The sequence below is a fragment of the Pseudopodoces humilis genome, chromosome 1, assembly GCF_049639895.1.
Source record: "Pseudopodoces humilis isolate 2021_Gansu_Grassland_sample_001 chromosome 1, ASM4963989v1, whole genome shotgun sequence".
In the NCBI taxonomy this organism is placed as follows: domain Eukaryota; kingdom Metazoa; phylum Chordata; class Aves; order Passeriformes; family Paridae; genus Pseudopodoces; species Pseudopodoces humilis.
Window position 1 is genome coordinate 11,087,956 of NC_142200.1, and position 21,405 is coordinate 11,109,360.

Genomic DNA, 21,405 nt, shown 5'->3' on the forward strand with positions numbered 1-21,405 from the left:
GATGGTGGCATGGGTTGTTTTCAGGGGGGAAGGGCACTTGGAAATCATAGAAAACTAAGGATGAATGAGAAGAAAATGGGAATTTTCCTGATAGGCAGTTTGTCTTTTTTAGCAGCTGTATCTCATGCTCCTGTTGCTCTCCCACCACCACCTTGTCACAGGGGTTTCATCACTCTTTTGATGGAAACAAGCAGCACTGCTAGCTGCAGCATTGCCATCACTAAGGGTTTTACTTGGCCAAGTGCAAACCCCACCAGGCTTTGGAGCAATGATAGGGAGCTTGTACAGAAGACTTCCTGGTTCTTTTTTCTGCACTGAGATCTTCTCAGCTGGGTCTGAAATGTGCTTTCAGCAGCTCTCAGTCTGCAGGTTGAAACTTGTCCTTCCCCTCCTGCCTAAAAACTGTGAACCTAGGGACAAGCAAAATAAATGCTGTGGTGGGGAGTTTCTTGAAATTTTAAAATTTTGTGTTACCCCGAACAGGTGAGCTGTCTCTTAACTGTCCTTCCATATAGGTGAGTCAATAATTACACTGGTAGAAAGCCAGATGACTGGAAGACTGCTCTTGAATGTTAGCTGACTTTATGTAAGAGATAAGGAAAGGAGAGATGAAAGCCAGCAAAAAGGAGCTTAGCTCAGTAGGTTCTGTGTGTCTGTTTGTCAGTGTTCCAAATCAGAATGGTGATTGTTAGGGGAACATGACTTTTTGAGATGAGATTTTATTTTTGGGTGATGCTAAAACATGTTTCTCATTTTGTGTGATGGAATGTCCGACTTCAGACCAACAGCTTTAGAGACTTTGTGATATTCCTTCCATGTCTCCTCCTGTCTTCCCTCTGCCTTTCTGGTCTTACTTCTTCTTGTCCTTGTGTGGTTCAAACAACCCATCAGTGTATGGTTGGTAGACACTGACAAAAACATAAAAGCCTGGGATGGTTGGGTGAATGTCTGGGATCTGTGAAGAAGGAGCCATTTTTTGAGCCTGTTTCTGTGGATTGGCAGCTGTCTGGCTCCATCTCCACTTTATCCTGCTTTTGAGTGTTCAATAAATCAGTGTGCAATATTGAAGGAGACATTGTTTTCTGTAAAGTGTGAAGAGGAAGGAGAAGTACTTAAAAGCTGCTGGAAAAAAACCAACCCACTGTTCTCATACTGCATCTGTCAGCAGTGGTTAAAGCAAGCAGACTTAGTCCTTGGATTTTCTGGTTTCATATCCCCCTCCTCAAATATGAGCCAAGTCTCATGATGAGAGTCAGGAAAGTGGTGTTTTGTAATCCTTCAGGATTGAACATCTTTGAGCAAGGAGTTGAACAGGCCTCATTTTGCCATTTTTGTTATAGCAGCCATGATGTGATTGAAGTTTTGGTTTTGGGGTTTTTTTGTTTGGTTGGTTTTTTTGTTAGTTTGTTTGGTTGGGTTTTTTTTAATTAATCTAATGCCCTTGCTTAATTTTGCTGTTGTGATGTTCTTTTGGAGTTGTGGTGAAGTTGCTGTATTTCTTTGCTGTTGCCCTTGGAACTGCTGTCAGATTCATGGTGTTTGCTCCAGAGTACAAAACCAATAAGAGTCAGGAGATGTTTGAGTGTATGGAGCAGGTGGAAGAGCTGAGGACTCACAGGTAGCCAATACAGGGAAAAGGAGGAGCTGCAATATTTTTGAGAATCTGAGAGTTGTTCCTGTGGCCCCTGGAGAGATGTAGGGAGGCCTTGGCTCATATGGCTGTGAGTGTAAATGCCCAAAGCTGTTGGCCCCAGCACAAGTAGACAGGATTAGAGGAAGTTCTCCCTGCCTTCTTGCAAGTTATCTACAACGCTTAAATGTAGAAGAAAAAAAACAGAAGATGCATTTCCCCCTCTTCTTTGTTTTGATCCCTGTCATGAGGAAATAAAGCTTTGGTCTGACTGCAATGTCAAATGTTTGATCTGACTGCAGTGTCAAATGTTGATGTGAACATGTTTTTGTATGTACCCATCTTGACATATCTGTTCAATGTTCTGTGTGGTGAAGTGTATTGCTCTTGCTACTACCGAGGGATAAAAAATCAAGAAGGGGCTTATTGTGTAACATGATAAAGCTGCAGAAGTGATTCTGCTTTAGGACACAAATGAGGTTTGAACTATGGCAAACCTATGCTGGCAGGCATGAGGCTGAGTGCATGAATGTCTTCCTGTGTCTTCAACTCTCCTGTTTCTCTGTTTTTCAGACTTATTTTTTTTGTTGTGTTCTTCCTCAAGCAGGACCTGTCCCTTTGATTTTTCTGTAAAGTTACTGACTCACCTATGGGAACTCTAAAACAACCAATTTATTCCCTTCCTAGCACTTGTAAGAATACTTTTGAATTAACTTTATGATCACCTGTGGGCAAGCAGGTTGTTTGCTGAATTCTGGATTTGCTTTAATACTGCACATGCTACTAAAAAGGTCCTTTAAGCTTATTCTGCTATTTCCCATCTGACATTATGGGAAAGTGTTTTTTTTTCTGCTTTGGGCAGCTCCAGATGGAGGAGCTCAAATATAACCCTCTCCTGTCCTCATTCATGTCATGGCAGTGGTGTCCCCTGGCCCTGACATGCTGGGCTGCAGAGGCTCTCTCACAGCTGATGCTGCAGCATGCACAGCAGCTCCTTGCTCCTTGTCTGCACCCCAAGGACGTTTAGGAAGGAGGGTCATGGGCTTTGTGGCTTGTCCTGGCAGGAGTGGTGCAGGTTGGGCTCCCTGCTGTAGCTCTGAGGGGCCGAATCCATGGGGGTCTGCCTGTTCCATGGCTTGTGCGTGGTTTGTTTGTTCTCCTTCCACGTGGCCGAGTTGAAAGTTCAGGCTGGGCCTGAAGATCGTGTATTAGAAACTATGTTTGCAGAGTAAGTCTGTTAATTGCAATAAGGGTGTTTCCAAAGCTTGAAGTGATGGGGAAAACACCAAGCTTTCCAAACAAAACAAAAGGAAGTCCAGGGTCCCTTTCTGGAAGTTTGCTAGGATATTCTTAGTAAAGTGACACAATGGCAAAATGAAGGTCTTGCATTTCAGATGACCTCACAGAGAAAATTTTCACTCTATTTGTTATCTTTACACAAAAAAAATATCCACCTGAAGCTAAATCTGTGTATTCTTAAAGAGGATCCTGGTGCACCTCCGAGATCCATGCAAGTCCCCAAGGGTGTCAAGGTGATCTTCAAGGTTCATCGTTTTCCTTACACCCTTGTTCCCATGGGGAAGAGGCCCCTAGGGCTTGTTGCCCACCCCAGTGTTGACATGTAGCTCTTGCCTGAAGAGATGAAGTTTTGTAGTGCATGGAATTGCAGACATCTTCTAAATTGCTCTTCGTTTTCAGAAAAACATTGGCCATCAGAAGTCTGCCCAGCTGACCTGAGTCAGCAGAATAATTATGCATATACTTAAAATAAATTTCATGCTTAGGTTTCTGCTGAGTCAGGGCCTTGTAAGTGGATCCATAGCTGCTAGAAGCTGTTGATGCTATATTGAATCAGGAGAGTCAGCAGCTGTGCCTCTGCATGTAACTGTTTGGGTAGGTTAACAAAATGCATGATTCTTGAAGAAAAAACGATCAAGTGATTAAATTAAAATATATCTGAATGTATGTGTAAAATCTGGAGTGCATGTTTGGTCTATTTTCTGTATTTCAGTTTGGCTATTAATGAATAAATAGACAGGTTTCCTTTCTGCCCATAACATGACTGGTAGGTTTCATTTGCAGGTTCTTCATGTCGGTGTATGTTAGTTTTGAGGAAAATGTTTAAATCCAAGTGGATATGTAAAAAGTTGTTGGATGTAACACTCCCAATAATATAACACATGTTAATAAGAAAACTGAGTTTTATCTGCAAGATATGTAGAAGTTTCTGCAGAATTCCCATAACATTCAGTACAACATTTCTTCTTGTATCCCATCAATGCTGAGTATCCAAATTGACAGTCTCTCCTTTTGAGTATGCAGCAGTTTTGGAAAGTATCCTGTGATTCTAATGAAATTCAATGACTAGAACATGATTTTTAATTTACTGAACATGATTATTAATTTCCTGTAATACTGCCAAAAGTGCTTTTTTTTCTCCTCCTGGTTAGGAAAGATGACCTCTTTTTGTTTTAGAGCCTTTTCAGCTATTTTTGTGTTATCCTCTGGTCTTAGTAATATTGTTACACTGCTCTTAAGGATGGTTGTGCAAAGCCTGTCACTCTAAACTAAAAAGCATAAAGCTCTTCAATGCAATTATAACTGAAGAATGTCTCAGTTCTTAAAGCAAGTGCTGACCTTCTCATTCAAGTACTTTGTACTCTTTCTGTACATGGCATTTGCCCCATCTGGAGTGGCAGGCTGGGGAGGGAGAATTCCTGGACAGAGCCTTCCTCCACCAGGAGGGAGCCTCATTCTTCTAAATTGATCAAGTGTGGCACCATGACTGGAGAGCCAAAACTTTGGAGTCAATAAGATGCAGCTCAGAAGGAGGGAAGCTAATGAGCAAATTAGCCTTATCTGTTGCAGGAAAAAAAATCCTGTCTGGATGAGACCATGGTGCCTTTAGGGTTTTTTGGTGTGTTTTGATGTTTTGGGGTTTTTTTCCCTGCCAGCTTACAATGTGAGCTCTCCTTTACAAAAATGCAGTGAAGACATGTTGCTAAATCAGTGACTGAAGACATTTCTTCAATTTACTTTGGTTCCTTGGGTTTTGAAGGCCTCGTGATAGTTCCCCTCCTTTTGATAGGAAGCCAATTTTATTACAAAATTTTATTATATAAAGTTTTTAAATTAAAATACACATACCATAGTTTATCTTTTTGATGTTCTTCCACATTGCATCAGCAATTAGGTTTTCATTTAACTAACAATCTGTTAATGTAATTGCAGTAGAGAACATCAAAAAGTGCTGTGGTTACTCACGCAGTGCTTGCCCAGAGCTCTGCAGGTATGAGTTCCCTCTTCCCTGCGAGGGGATGAGCTTTGTGCCCCTTGACCAGGGTCTGGTTATCCGTGTGGTTCACTTTCTCTGAAGCACAGGTTTACATGTTCTCACTGAAGAGCCTAAACTGGTTTAAGTATCGTAAAATAAAACTGTGGTAAATAACCAGGGGTTTAATTTGCAGCAGCTCACCGGGATGCAAAACTGATGCATTTGTCTTTACCAGCAATGGAAGAAGTCAAAATAGTGTAGTCCAAACTGCTCACTCTCTTGTCTTGGCGCTTATGATAATGTCTGAATTCTAGGAATGCTGGAATACCAGTTTGACTTTTTTTATTTTCCTTTCTGTGTCAATTTTGTGTCCTGCAATTTCTCACCATGCGCACCTGCCTGACAGCTGAGGCTCTGGGTAAGTCTGTGCCATGCTGTGACCCTGGTGGCTGGTTATTGTAGCCCTTGCTGTGGCCTCTTTATGGTGTCTGGTCTCCACTAACTGCCTAGACTTTAATTTCTAATGCAACTAAAATATTGCCTAATCTTAATGAACAAATGATCTTTTGATTTATTTTCTTTTGGCATCTAATTGGAACACTGTAAAAGAAGAAAACCTCTGGTTTATTTTAGAAAGGGATTAACATGGACAGATAAATCTTGTCACAGCTGGGAGAGAAGTTAAATGGAATAGACATGTCATCAAGGTGATGTTCAAATAATTGAGTATCTGGTTGTTAATATGACTTTTAAAGTCTAGAGCCTAAAGTCCTTAATGTTGGTCTTTGTAACCTGTGATCCAAATTCCCTTTTTTCTGAAAATCGCATGCATCTTTCTTACCCGATAGATAAGAAATCACTATATTTACTTCACGCTTGGGAAAGGGTTGGAATTCAGCATCACAATTGTCTCCTGTTGCCTGATCACATCTCAAATATGTTTAAATTGGGGTGCTGTTTCAGCTGTTTTGCAAATTTCAAGTAGCTGCCTTGAGATCCCATTGTGAATGAAGCATGGTGTTTCTGAATCTGAGCAAAGTACTTATACCTGCACTTGTAAGTGTAATGTGATGTAGGTGTTGCCTTTGGGAGAAGCCTGGATTGATTAAATCAGCAAGCTCTCAAACAAGACGCCTCCACTCCTGGAGCTGGGCCTTGTTGAGCCTGCTGCTTGTCCCCATTTTTGAAACCACACATTGTGGTTTTCCTGGTTTGTAATTCAATCTAGAAATGTCATTTGGCAACTTGTAGCTTTTCTGTTAAGGCAAAACTTTGCACTTTTGAACATGAGCAGCTGACTCATATCTCCAGTAGCCGACAGAAAGACTCGGATTTGATTTCTGAAGGAGTCTGAGGTTAATCCCAGTCATGAGGTTTTTCACCTTTCCATAAATGATGGCAGAATTCTTCTGTTCTCAGCACTGTATTAGTTGATTTGTTGGCTTTATTGTGCAGAACTTAAAGGAGGTGTTCATTCTGGCAGCTGGAGCAGGTGTGCTCTTGTAAAGAAGGTGGTTTGGGAATGACTGACTTTGGTTTGTACAAGTAGAGGTGTACTCATCATTGCCTCATACCATGTAAATTCTGCTGCTCTGTCAAAGTGTCCAGTATTGAATATTCAAGTTCTGTGCAGATGGTTAAAAAAGTGGAAGGGAACAGTTTTTACATGAAGACATGGAAAATAGTCATTTCACCAATATTTGCTGCATTGCATTGTCAATAATGGCATTAAAATTTAGCAGTCCAACTTGCACATAGAGAATTTAAAAATTGTTCTACTTTGGTGTTGCTGAGAGTTTTGCTAGTTTAAGTTGTCTTATAAAATGTAGGCATGAAACTGGGTTGAAAATTAGATTTGCCTTTTCCTTTTTCCCTAATACTTTTCCTTCATTAAAGTTCTTTTTGTACAATAATTATTTAAGAAATTGCATGAGGCTTTCAGCCAGGATTCACACAAAACACTGTAAAATGCAAGTTCTGTTGCATGTTGGTCCTTTAAAGCCCTTGCATGTTGTGATAATGATGTAAAGCACCTGCTGTGAGGGTAGCATATTGAGACTGTCCTTGAAGTAGCAGCAGAGCCATGTTACTTTTGATAAGAAGCAGTTCAGCTCCCTGCATATGATTAGCTATCACTTGCCTGTGTCCAGCCACAGGTCACCAGGCTGTTGGAGCATGGTGTTGTTGGAGAATTCAGTCCTCAACTTCTGGTCTTGCATTTCTGCTCCTCTCTGCATCACCAGAGATCCACTTTCAGAAAGGCTGGATTTGAATTCCTCCTCAGTGTTCAAGTTGTTGACTTGTTCTTCTGGGTGCAGCCGGATATGCTCTTCAGAACCATCCCTCCCTCCCGTTCGTGTCAGGCTGGTTGCAGACCAGCAACCTGTGCCTACATTGGATGCTTTTGACCATTGCTGTTGCTGATTGCTGTGGTGGGTCACTCAAACCTGCCTGCAGCTGGGGTAGGAGTGTCCTTCCAGGTGTACTTTTACAGCTACTGCATGATAAACTGTTCTGGAATTATCTTATGTCATTGTGGTAGTTGTGTTGGTTGGAAGTGTTTTGGAATGCATAACCTAAAGGCCAGAGAATGTGGGCTGAAGGAAATAATCACTTGCTGGTGTTCCTTATGAAAGTGTGCCTTGTGACCACAACAAAAATACTGCAATCATCAAAAATACTGCCTTGGCCAATTAACCTTCTCCTTGTCATTCAAGGGGGAAAAGAACTGCATTGCTCTCCAGTGGTCAATACTCGCTTCTGAGATAAGTAGCAGACTGAAATCAGTGGAGACCCAAGGTGTCTGAGGAGCAGAGGTGGTCAGCAGTTGGCCCTCACACCTTTGGTGTTCTCTGGGTGTAGGAGTGCTGCTGTGGGGATGTGCTCTGCTCTGCTTAGCAAAGGAAACTGGTTCAATTAGGCAGAGATCTCACCCCTCAATTTTCCTAAGCTGAGTGCAGCTGGCGATTCAGGGAGTGGGAAGAGCTATGCCTGCTTTCAAAAGACTGCTAGATTGATGTCTGCATTGTGGAGCTTTCAAAGGATGTTGATAAAGCTTTCCTCCTCCGAAAAGATGAGTTACGAGAAGTCACCAGGAGAGAGCTGTATTCATCTGTAAACATCTGGCTTCAGAGCCTCATCTGAATGATTCACCTAAGCATGTTTCCTGCTCTGGATTATACCTGAGACAGCTTCTGTGTTTTCATAGACTGCCCAAATGCCCCTGAGCATAAAAATGTGTCTGTGAAAATGCTGGTGAGAACTGGTCTCAGTTACTATACTGACTCACTGGAAGAAATAAAATGGGAATTCTGTAGAGGTACAGAGGAAGTTGGAGAATGGTGCAGTATTACACATGCTTTGACCAAAGGCTTAAAATACCAGCCTGAACATTATCCTAACAACTTTGTTCACTTGAGTGAATTATACAGGTGCAAATGAGGTTTATCCTTGCCCCAGGTTTTGGCTGCTCTTGTTCCTCTGGTCCTACTCTGAGGTCCACAGAAAGTACCAAAATTCACTATAATTGAACCCACTTTGGCAATGGTGTCCAGTTGCTTTTTAAGTGTGTGTGTTCTTACTGCATAGGCAAATGCATTTAACAAGGATTTGTATTATATGCATGATTTTGGTGGTGCAGCTGAATGTTTATAGCAGCTCTGCAGAGCTGAACTACTGAGTGTTTGATTTAGTTTGCAGCTAATATATTTTGCATTTGGTGCCTCCATGGTAGTGAGCCAGTATGTAGGCTTGAACAAGAGGTGGTTATTTTACCCACTATAATTCCAAGCAGCACTCAAAAAGGGCATGAGCAATGATGCAAGTTTCTGTTTCCTAAAGAAACAATTCCAGAGAAGTATGAAATGTTTAACCACTGCATCTGATGGCAGAATATGGGGGGGGCTAAAATGTACAGAATGGTCTTGAAGCAAGAAGGCCCAGTTTGTGTCCTGAGTGTGACAGACAAAAAGGCACAGGACCTTCAGGGAGGTACCCAAAACTGTGCTATAGCCTGTATCTGGTAGATGCTGATTTTGATGGAGGGAACAGAGAAACATTAGACTCTGTTCTTAAAGTTTATTTACTTCCAAAACAGTTTTACGACCACATTAGAGCAGCCAGACTGATCTGCAGGATCAGACAGTGCTGAAAGTTTGGTACCAGGTGGCCTTGGTGGTGGCCGTGTCCATGTTGCACAGCATGTGATTCTTCCAGGATCCATTGCAGAGCTCTGCATGTGGGTGTCAGTGCATTTTATCTGGACTATGTCTAACTCTGTACAGAGGAGATTTGGATTTATCCAGCCTGTAATTCCCCTAAGCCAGTGTGATTCTCTTTGCTTCTATTGCTGCTCTCTTTTCCTGCAGCTCTGGCTGTGTATCAGTGCAGGGAGGCTGATGGTTTTGCCTTGCTCTGGAGTATAAGGGAAAAACATGTAATAGTAAGGCAAAGGTTTTTCCTTTGTAAGCCTGACACTGAGTCATCTGCATTGTGTGCTACACACATGAAGAGACTTTTTTCCTCTTGGTCATAGCTTTAAATCCTCTGTACAGAAAAGTTATCACCCAAAAAATTGATTTTGGGTAGCTGCTTGTAACTCACCCACCATCTTTTCAGTGTTACCTTCCTGGTAGTTAAATTGCATGTGATGACCTTTCTGGGAGATTTGCAACAAATTTATACAAATGAGATCCTTTGAAATATTTAGGTGTGTAAGCTGCATGAAAACATCTTGCAAAAGCAACCTTATTAGTTATAATATATCTAAGCAATAGCTCTTAATTCCTAGAGGAATATTTTTTTGGCATGATGCAGTGTAAGCAGTCAGCACAGAATAAAGTACTTACTGTCACAGAAAGTTTTGGTATTATTAGTTGACTAATTAACATGGTGAAGCTTTTAAATTGAAAAACATTGGAATTTTATTATATCCATTGACATATATTGGACATATATGTCAGATATAACCTATAACCTATGTTGAAAGGTTTGGTTTAGTTTGGACTCAGGAATGAAGAAAATCGTTTCAGCAGTTGGTTTGTGCAGAGTACTTGAACCCAGTAGTCGAATGATCAGTAACATGTCCACAGTAGCATTTTGTGTAGGAGACTGATTGATTCCTTTAGTGGCTCCACAAAATTCTCACTAGGACCTTATTAAGCACAAATGCAAGGAGGAGGAGTACACCTGGTCTAGTGATTTATACTCTCCCAGGTAGTAAGATGTTGGTTTTCAGTGAGGATGATGTGAAGAGTTTCTACAGCTAATACTCTGATAAAGTCCTTATTTAAAATGCTGTCTTTGGCTTGTGAAACCTTTTGAATTGAGCTATTCTGTGCAAAAGGGGAAAAAATAAATGCTTTGAAATGCTTGGTTTAATTGGGGGAGGGAAATATCCTTGCTAATCAGAATTAAAGGAAAATGCTGGTTGATATTTGAATTACAAAAGCACAATCCAGCAGCAGTGCTGGCTGAAAATAATGTTATCTTCTCTGGAGAGGCACTGTTTTGACAATATGTGCTCTTGATTGTTTCCTGCATACAGGACGGGGTGACATTCAGCCCCAGCTGGATAGTGCTTTACAAGATGTCAATGATAAGTACCTGCTGCTTGAGGAGACCGAGAAGCAAGCTGTCAGAAAGGCTCTGATCGAGGAGCGCGGTCGATTCTGTGCTTTCATCTCGATGCTGCGCCCTGTGATCGTAAGAGCTCTTCGTTTTCAGTCAGTGCAATTCACAGATTAGATAAGTGGCCAGAAGCCTCTGAAGAGAGTATCTCGTTATGTCTTAGGAATTCATTTCTAGAGCCAAAATCCAGCCTATATCTCTGTCTAGCAAGTGGTGAGAGTTGGGACCTTTCTTGTAGGCGTTTGGAGTAATTCAGCAATGGAAAACACTGAATATCTTTAAGGTGACTGGTGGGTAAATGATGAGCACAAAGACTGAAGTTGGTTTGTGTTCTTTATGCATTCCAGCCTGAGACATTGCAAATGCAATTTTTTCCACTGCTTTCCTTCTTAACATCACATTTTAATAAAAATCCTCCTTACTCCTACTCCAGTGCTAGGACTGATAAATGTTTCAAGACCTCCCCTGTGTATATAATGACATTATCTGACGAATTGCAGGCTGCTTCCATGCAGTTTTCTGATAGCTCCTTTTCTTCTACATGACAGTTTTTCAGTTCATTGGAAAGGTTTGAGTAAATGTTCATCCTCTCAGGTAGTCTGAAGCCTGACAAGGAATTGTTCATGGCTTTGCGCAAGTGAGGCGCATTTCTGAAGGGTCACCAGCATACTGGGAAAATGTTCCCAGTGCTTGTTTACAAAGAACATCAGTCTCAACAGAAAACCATAGTTAGAGAATTAGGAAAGTCATGGCTGAGCAGGAGGAGGTGGATTCCAGACTCGGAGGACCTGGAAGAAATGGTAGCTAAGGAATTAATGTGGTAGTTTACAGTGCAGGAGTCATCCTCTGAGTTAGCTGTTGATGTAATTTGAGCCAGAATCAATCACAGATGTATTAATGCTCTGTAGCTGTATAATGTCTTTAACTTAACTATCAAAAGCTATGAATTTAACCCCTGTTTACACCTAAGCTTAAAATTTTTAGGGCACATTCGTGAGTGTACATAGAACAGTTAGGTATTTGTCAAGTGCAGTAAAACTGACATTTTTTCTGAAGTTGTCACAAAAAGAAGGCTGAGGCTTTTTTATCTTGATGAGAGAAAAGATTTCTGGGCCTTAGAAATTACAGAAATCCTAAGTTAGTTACAAAACTCTAAATTAATATTTTCAACCTTTCATAGTTACTTAATGTGGAAAGAAAATGCAGCTCCACTGGGCATCCCCGCAGTTAAGCAAAATGATAAAGGTCATATATTGTGTTACAGGTCTGATTTTTAAAACCAAGGCTGTGGTTAGCCTGCATTGTTTTTCTTTTCAGGAAGAAGAAATATCAATGCTAGGAGAAATAACCCATTTACAAACCATATCAGATGACCTGAAAAGTCTCACCATGGATCCACACAAATTGCCATCCTCAAGTGAACAGGTTAGCTCTTGTTACCTGGAAAACATTTTATTTGTGGCTTACACCACTTTTTCTTTTGTGTTGTGAGGAATATTGACTACTAATGTTCAGTGGCTTAATGTGATGTTTTGTTGAAGCTTTGTGGCAGCAAGTTCATTTTTAACATGAGCAATTAAAAAAACCCCATCTTTTTTGTTGTGAAAATTTGTTTTCAGGGCTTGAGTGCCCCTAAAATACTTGATGAGATCAGAGTGAAGTGGTAGCAGTAACACTTTGAAGGGAATGAAGATGCCCCATTTCTGCAGAGAGTGTTTGAGAAATGAGTGTCATCTCCTTGCCCTATGTTTGAGCATCCCTGTCTTTTTGTAGTCACAAAATTGCTGGGGTTGTGTAGCTTGATGGAGTCTAACATGTAAGCATTTTTCCATGCTGTCCTTGAAATGCATAGGAAAATGTGTGTCATTAAATGAATCCAAATGGGACATTTTTTTGCAACCCTGCTGTGTGAACTCAGTTTTGTTTGTTGTCATACTTCATAATCACCTTATCATTGACCTAGAAGTGTAAAGCTCTGTTGTGGTTGAATACTGAATCTTCAGTTAATTGTTTAAAATGTTACAGTACTTCAACTCAGAGGCTGTAATAATTTTTTAAGTCAACCCAAGCAAAACGAAAGAAACAAAAACCAGAAAAGCTTCCTTAATGCCAAAAATAAATCTCCAATTTACTTTTTTTAAAAGTTTTTCCCATTCAGAACTGAACTTTCTTTCTATGGTGGCAGCATTAGTGTTTAAGTATGGTAGTACAAAGAAAGCCAAGGATGAAACCAACTCTCCTGTGTGGTACAGGAATTTAGGAAGAGAACTGAGACTCAGTTGGCACTGAAAGTTTGTAGTAGGGATGAATGTTGTATGACAAGCAGATGCTTTATTTAATTGGCCAAAAATTTTCCACATCCTTGATGCTATTGATTATCTTTCATCAGGTAATTTTAGATTTGAAAGGTTCTGATTACAGCTGGTCTTACCAGACTCCTCCATCTTCTCCCAGTACTACCATGTCCAGAAAATCTAGTGTTTGCAGGTAAGTCAATTGGTAATATTTATTTTTAACCTGTTTGGGGGCAAAGGGAGGCAAGTTCAGACTGTGAAATGGATTTGTACACATTCTTAAATCTTAAGTAACAAGTCTTACTGAAACAGTCCCTCATGGTCTTTACTCACTTAAGTGTGTGCTGGGGATATTAAAAAAGATGGACATGACTGAACAACTTTTGAACTCAACACAACTTGAAGATGCTTTTGATTCAGTTCTCTTGAATCCATATTGGATCAAAGAGCAGACTGTACTGATCTAAACTCTGAGATTGTCCATTCATAATTTCCTTTTCTGTTTTTCATGTGATGACTTTTTAGATTATTCTAAGTAGCTGTTACTAATCAGTAAGTTAAACTGTTTGAAAAGGGAAAGAACATCCTTGACAATTGCCCTATCAGTCTGGTAGATGGAAATGCTTTTTTGATACAAGTTTTTTGACTGTTTAATGCTGTCTAATGCTGTCCTGAAATATGTTGAAACACTGGATTCTGTCTATGATTTCTCTGTAAAAACTGTTTTCTCTCATGAAACAGTTTATTAGCATGTTGCCCCCATATCCTGGTGTCTACATTTACTCTTTCCTTTTACTGAAAAGGAAGTTACCCTGTTGTGTATTCTGCTCAACACCTCTCTAGCTGCTCTCAAATGATTACCTTTCAGTTTGCTTTATGAACTGTGTACTACAGGTTCCCTGTGTATGAGCAAAGCTACCTGCAGCATGTCAGAGCAAGTGAACACAACTTCTATGTACCTACTTGTCTCTGCATGCAGATATATATAAAAAACAAGTCAGTACTTTTATATATATATATGTGAAAACGTGCATATTTAGAGCAACGAGCACAGGCTTAAAGATGCAATATCCTGAAGCTATAAAAGAAAATGGCAAAAAACCCCCAAAAATTCATCATCTCCTCCTAATCAATTTCATCCTCTTGTACGGTAAAACCTGTATGGCACAGACTGATGCGTGTGGGTAAAATAAAGCAGAGCTCCTCTTCCTCTGCTCCAAGCTGACTTACACATCTTTGTACGTGGCATTGGTGTACAGGAGGGGCAGGCCACACCTGTGTATCCTTTAGAGCCATCCCTAAGGCCAGGCTCCTGCCAATGGAGCAGGAAGCCCCATCAGGTTGGTGCATCCTGTTCGTCCTGCTCAGCCACCCCAGCAGGAGATTCTGAAAGCTCCCACGTTGTGGCTGGCATGTCCTTACTGTCGTGCATGGATTCTGAGGATTAAAAATCAGTCTCTTTGAAAAATCACTTTGGTTTGTTTTCATGGATATTAACTTGGGGGCTTAATTCTCTGGTTGTCATTGTTACTAACTAAAGCTCCATACCCAGTGGCTTGGCTTTACTCCATGTGCTGTCACGTGTTTTATCTGGTAGGAAGCCTTCAAGTGAGCAAAACGTGTCCCAGGTACTCTGAAGCATCACTTCAGAGTTTGGTGATGCTTTCAAAAGTCTCACACATTGTCCTGTTGGCTATCTTACAGCAGCATGCCTAGAGACAGATGAACTCCAATGTCTTTGGTCCCCCTGCTAGAAATCCTGTTGAAAATTTGGGCCAAATGTAAGTCAGAAATAGGAGAGAACCATCAGCAGGCACTTTCTGAGCAAGTGCTGTGCAAATCCCAGGGAGGGCATATAGCAATTCCTTCATCCTTAACCTGAATTTGAAGTCTGAGTGATTAGGATTTGATCATTGAATAACACTCAAGATAAAATGCCATTTTCTCTCTGGTCGCCAGGGATACTGCAGCTGCTTATGGTTCTTTACTGATATATATGTGCATATATATATATATATACATATATTTAATTTTTCAACATTTTTCTTTTCCGGTTTATGCTGCCTGTTGCTAGAGACATGTGGAATGTTAATTGTACTGTATATGGGTCTCTCCCCACCCCGCCCTTGTGTCCTTTCCTCTCCCCTTTCCTTTCTCTGTTCCTTTTGTCTCTCACAGCAGTCTGAACAGCGTTAACAGTAGTGATTCCCGGTCCAGTGGCTCGCACTCGCACTCACCTAGTTCACACTATCGCTATCGCAGCTCCAATCTGCCTCAGCAGGCACCCATGAGGCTGTCCAGTGTGTCCTCCCATGATTCTGGATTCATGTCCCAGGATGCTTTCCAGTCCAAATCGCCATCCCCCATGCCACCAGAAGCACCTAACCAGGTACGTGCAAGCATGAGAACAAAAACCTGAGTGTGAGCTGTACTCTGTAACTTAGCTCACCTTCCAGAAGAAGGATCTGATGTGGTTTTGGGGTACCTTGGAGTCAGTTTAAACATTGAGAGTAAGGGTTGTCTCAGTGCATTTCATTTATCCAAAAGTTGGGCCTCTAGCTAGAGTGATTTATGCTGCTTTTACATAAAAGGGATGAGTTGCTCTTGGGCAATACAGTTTTCCCTCTGGTCCTTGAGGGAGCCTAGATGCCTAACTTTGAGATAAATACAGACTTAGAGATAAATACAGACGGCAAAGAGCAAGAAGTCCCACCTTATAGGAGGGAATAATACTCACTTTACCCATTGAGGTTACCAGTTAATATCCTGCACAGGTTGCAAGTGTTTTATATCTGGTGGCTTTTTGCTGTTTAATGGGCAAATACTGATGCCAGAACATCCTTTTGACATAGTACTAATACTGGTGGCTTTGGCATTAGAGAGACTTCTTTTATTCCTCCTCTTCAAAGGGTCTGGGATACTCTAAATGCTACCAGCATTATCATATGGAATTGGTTTTGCCATTTTTTATGACACCCATTTCTGTGGATAGGCTTGAATTTTGGACTCTCAGTTGAGCACCTTGCAGAAATAAGGTTTCTGCATGAAAATGGCAGGTATTATTAATTCTTTATGGAACTCATAATAAATGAGTATTTGTGTAGTCATATATAATAACATCCTGAAGCCAGTCAGACAAAGAGGATTTCACTACAAAAATAAGCAAACTTTCACTGAGCATTTTTGGGTCTGCAGAAGGAAGCTGCTACTCTCTTTGTTCATTCCTCTAAAAACTTAGTGGCCATCTGCAGGCAAAGGTTTGCAATGCTCCATGGCCTCTGCATCTTTCAGCACCTGAATTCTCTTTGCTTTTTTTTTTTTTTTTTAAGAAATCACACAGCAACTGTAACATTTTTAAACAAGCCTAAATTGCCTGCTCACATTATAAATACCATTGAAATTCTTAGCTACAAAGTGAAAAGGATCTAATGTCCTGTTTTTGCATATTACTTACTTTAATGCACCCTCAGGTCACTGAAGAAAATTGTCTTTTACTTCAAAAATGTAGTTGCACTCCTTTTTATATGTTGGGGAGTAGGTAGTTTTGTAGGCATGGTTGGAGAGTGTTAATCCTCATAGTCAGCAAATTAGTAGTTATCAAGTGTCACCTGCCCATGTAAACTACCCTAGACCACCTTTGATAGCACAAAGACCCTTGCCTTTTGCAGAGCATTTAGTAAGTAGTACCTTTAGAGAAATTTTTTAAGTATCATCCAAAAAACCATTGGTTATTTAGGCTTGGAACACATTCTCAAGGGAAGCTCAATAGTTTTTAAATGTATTTCCTTCTTTCATTTTAATAGAAATGATTTCTTTTCAAACGATACCTCTTCTGTCCCCAGTCTGGACACATCAGCTTTTTTTTTTTATAGATGACATCCTGAAGAACTTTGTGCACACTAATAAAATGAATGTTTTGTTTAGATTGGCTATGGCTAACCTAAGTGAAATGCAAAAAAGTAAATGAGCAATAATAAAGTAAACTGGAATAGTAACAAGGTAAGGAAGTTGACTTTTAAGATACATACATCAGCTACACATGCTAGCATCATCTTTGGTTTTCATAGTATCCACTGCACCTACATAAAAGGGCAGTAATCCACATGATGATGCTATGTTTGCAGACAAGGATGTAACATTGCAATTGCTCTTAGCATGAAAAAAACCAACACCTCTCTTTGCAAATTCCCCTGTTAAGCAGAGGAGAGAACTTACGCTGGTATCAGGTGGCAGAACATCCTGGAAGTCAATGGGCATCACACTGATTTACACCAGCTAAGTTCATATGCTTTCACTTCATTTTAGAAACTTTCCATAAGGTTGCAAACTGATCCAAGCATCACTTGAGCTTTTCATGAGCTGTAGAAGGCTGCAGCAGTGTGACAAGTGTAGTGTGTTGGTATAACAAATAGGTATGTGCTCTGTATGTCTCTGGTTCTGTTTACCTTTACGCAGAGGAAAAGGTAACAGATCATTGCCTGGCCGCTTCATCTTTGCTTAAGTGTCTTGCTTTGTATGTTCAGCACTAAGTAAGTTGTGTGTGTTGTGCTGACAGATAACTGTGACTGTGAGCTGAGCAGAAGCTGTTCAGTGGGCAGCGTTACCCTGTGTTGTGTGTCTCTAACCAACTGACAGATCTCCCTGTGGGGCTGTGCTTGGAGCATCCGTGCTGGGTGGGAGGGGGCTGCTGCTCTGTCTCAAACACTGATGACATTGTTTCTAGTAGTGACACTGAGAAGGCAGAAAAGCAAGCTTTGAAACCAACAAAGGAAATTAAAAGCTGTGTATCTTGTGCAGGTGAACGCTGATATTTGCTAGCTACACACTGTGGCATATGTTGGATCAACAAAGCCCTTTTTATTTTAATAATGAGTTTTAGAAAAAAAAAGTAGAAGGGGGCCATGTAAAATTCCCATATTATAGGAATGTGAATATATGAGTTATGTGAAGCTGTTATGTATAAAAGCTTGCCTATATTTTAGACAGGCAAGTGTCACTGAAAACTAAACTGAATTTCCTCAGAATCACAGATGGGGGGTAGGGAGTTGATGGGAATCTCAGATAAAGAGTAGCTGGAGATTGAAACAAGACAGACTGTACCAGAGGAGAGATGGCTGACAAAATGAAGATTGCTTTCCAGCCTGTAGTTGTTAGTAAGAGTAGTAAGTCTTTGTCGTTATCACACTTTGCGTAGAAGATAGGAAAAAGAGCAATTATAAAAACAGACTGCTCTTTCACTGGTGTCTGAGGATCACCTTTCTGCATCATTGCTGGGAGTAAAAGTGTTAGCCTGTAGCACGTGGCTGTACATGTGGGAAGGTCACTGTAAAAGGCTTTAATCATAATTAAAGGGGTGCATTTGGGTGTAGCTGAACAGCTGGAAAATCATCACAGGTCCCTTTCTGGAGTGAAGCAGTTTCTTTAAATGCCAGTTGTAAGGTCAGTCATGGCCAGCATTGCCCATGACACACAGTGACCTCGTAAAAAGCTCTTCTGACAGACCTGCTGGAAGCAGAGTGGCTCTTGGAAGGACATTGAATGTGGCTGGTGCTGCTAAACCCACACATTGGCTTGTGTGGTAGGCAGACTGAGGCCTGGGAATATCTGTGATGACGTGATGTGATAGTAGCTTAGTGATGTCTGATTCTGGGGATGATAATAGTAGGATCCACTGGATTTGAAGTGAACATTAGAGGGGAATCAGTTACACAGTTGGATTTTACAGGCTGCTTGTCACTTCATGGAGATGAAAGCAAAGGGAGTGAAAGAAGCAGGTGAAGATAAAAATGTTGATGAGCTGTCAGCAGAGTGATAAGTCTTTATTATTAGAATGCTCTGGAAAGCACTTTCCCTAAACAGTGGAGTAGAGGGAAACTGAATGTGAAGTTGTTATTGCATGTACAGGTTATAAAGTTGGAAAGAGGCTGCATTTTAGGTAGATTCCATTGCTTGAAATAGCTGCAAGTTAAAATAGGGGAAATACATTGTTACAGCTATTCAGTTTTCCATTTAAAGTAAGAAATGCTTCCAAATCAGATCTTAAAAAAACCTCCAAAACAGAACAAAAAAACCCACCAAAAGCAAACAAATTAAACAAAAAACATAAATCAAGTCCAAACTGAAACACATCTAACACAAGTTATCACCAGATATTGTTTCTCCTAAAATTCCTTTTCTAAGTTGCTTTGTAATAGTTTGTCCCTGACTAGAAAGAAGTATCAGTAGAGGCAGATTCCTGGAAATTAGACAGATTGAGGAGGTGACCTTGAGTCAGTATCCAGGATTTTCTAAAAGTAGCTGAGACCGTCTTCCACTGATTCTAGAGGGATATTGGACCACACTCATCATTAGGATTTGGTCTCCTGGGAGACTCTTGTCCAGGAAGCTCCATCTTCTATCTGAGAAAGGGAGAGGGTTAAGAAAGTAATGCTATATTTGAATAGCACTGAATAGCAAACAAAGGCTACAAATAATCCAAGATAACCATGGTCCTTTTATAGGTTAGTCGGACAGCAGATGGAAAATGTAATTGTACTGTCCAGTAGCTCAAAAAATCTTTTTTTTTTTATATTCCTGTTGGCATACTACACCAAACAGCGGGACACTGTCTAAGAACAAGCCATGGCTTATCTGAGGGACCAGACACCAAGCTACACTTGTGCAAATGTACATTTGGGGCACTGCTTGTCACTGCAGAGCATAGTTTTAGCTTTATACTGTTAATATTAAGCTTTTTCTCAGAAGAGATGGTTTTAGAACAGAGAAGAACTGCCATTGTCACAGCTGTGGAAAAAAAAATAGCTAAAATGGAAGAACTGATTTTAAAATTATTCAAATGAAACAGACATTTTAAAAAAGGAATCTACTAAAACAAGGCGAAGAAATCTGATAGTCAAATTTCTCACACCATGGGGTGGGGAGTAGAAATGGCTCTGCCCTGTGTGTGTGCTCCCAGGAGAGGGTGTACCAAGGCTTGTGCATCTAGAACAAGCACTCCAAAGTCTGGACACTATTTGGCCAAGCAGTTTCTGTGCAGTTGCTGTTTCCAGTCCTTCGTATACTTTATGCTAAGAAGGGAGGTCTGTGCTTCCCACACCCAGGTGCAGCTGTTCAGGACTACCTCTGCAGTCTGATCCTTTGACCTGTTCCAGTCATGTTTTCCTTATGCTTTTCCTTCAGCAGTTCAGTATTCTTCTGCCTCCCTCTCCTTTGGAATCCTTTTTTAGGATTCCCTTTCTCTGTGCCTTGCAAGTTTCTGAAGACGAGGAGACACTGTTTCTGTACCACCACTTCTGGCATTTCCGTCAGCTTCCAGGATGTTTTTCCCATGGCATCTTGGTTCAGCCTCTGTCTAGCTTTTCTTGCTGAAAACGAACAGACTGAATTAGTGAGAAAGTCCTTTTTGTCATCTTTCTTTTCACTTTGGAGGAGTCATTTTATTGCAAAAATAAGTTGACCAATTATTTTTTCCCCCTATACTTTGCATCTTCAGAATCTGCATTTTTGACCTTTTTTAATGCATATTTGTTGGTAATAAACTTCATCTGTGAGCTCTCTCTACCATTACTTGACATAACCTTATGAAATTTCTGTCTTGTAGACACAAATAGTGTATTAGATGTAAACTCCAAAGTTCTTACTTGTCACCCTTGTGGCATCTGTAGAAAACAGTATCATGGGAGATGCCATGCTTGGAGCTCAGGACCCTTCACTGTCTCTCCTGCCATGTGCAGAGTATGCAGACACAAGAGGGTCATTCAGGCCATAAGTGGGAGGTTTCAGAAAGTATTTTCTGTAACTGCATTTTTCTGTCTGTTTTTTCCTGGCTAAACCGTAACAGTAGTGTGAGTATTCTCATGAGGTTTTTGCTGAGGTTCCTGTCAGGCAGAACTCTGGAGTTCAGTGTAAAAGCTAGTTTTCTAGAAAGTATTTTTCCTTAGGGATAGAGGCGATAGTCTCATCTGCATTTAGTGCACCATGGTAATGACTGATGGCAGAGTCAACTGGAGCTCATTTTTTTCAGTATTCTTATTTTTAGAGGCTTTTCTCCAATAAAAGAAGCATTAAATCAAGAATGTGACAAGTTCCATTAAGTATCATGCCACTGCATCATCAGGTACGCCACTTCCACTGCTGACCGTAACAGCTATGTGTCATTTGTTGCTTCCCTCTGATTGGACCTTCACCTCAACTCCTACTGCACTTTGAATACAGGCCTTGTTAGCTGAGCATACTTGTACCCTAACCACATTTGACAGGTCACCTGCAGATCATCTCATGCCAGCATAGGGTGGGATGAGTGTTATTTCTATAAAATACTCCATCACTCTACATGCTTTTTAAAATTTTAACAGCCTTTGTAAAAATTTACTTAAATCACAGTTTACCAGTAAACTCAAGATGCTGATACTGTGTTGACTTCTCAGCTACCCCAGCAGTCTTCACTCATGGTGGCAGTGTTCCATTCTGGGAGACCTACATTTCCCTCTACCCAGGCATCTGGCTGTACATTACCCATCTGTAGCTCCTGGTGAGCATTGAGACAACTTGTGGGTTTTAGGAGTAATTGCTCCTCTAGA

At 40.7% G+C, this 21,405-nt stretch overlaps 1 protein-coding gene across 21 annotated transcripts in view; it reads left to right on the forward strand.

The window, feature by feature from the left end:
• Positions 1 to 21,405, forward strand: part of MTSS1 (MTSS I-BAR domain containing 1) — a 125,545-nt gene that overhangs the window by 94,717 nt on the left and 9,423 nt on the right. For 10 of the 21 annotated variants that reach the window (XM_014255294.2, XM_088064278.1, XM_014255265.2 and 7 more), the window contains 5 exons: positions 5,311 to 5,322; positions 10,450 to 10,607; positions 11,850 to 11,957; positions 12,922 to 13,019; positions 15,005 to 15,215. In XM_014255294.2, the coding sequence (XP_014110769.1) occupies positions 5,311 to 5,322; positions 10,450 to 10,607; positions 11,850 to 11,957; positions 12,922 to 13,019; positions 15,005 to 15,215 (587 nt within the window). The remainder of the gene's footprint in view (positions 1 to 5,310; positions 5,323 to 10,449; positions 10,608 to 11,849; positions 11,958 to 12,921; positions 13,020 to 15,004; positions 15,216 to 21,405) is intronic. The other 11 variants (XM_088064294.1, XM_014255323.2, XM_014255269.2 and 8 more) reach the window with 4 other exon arrangements.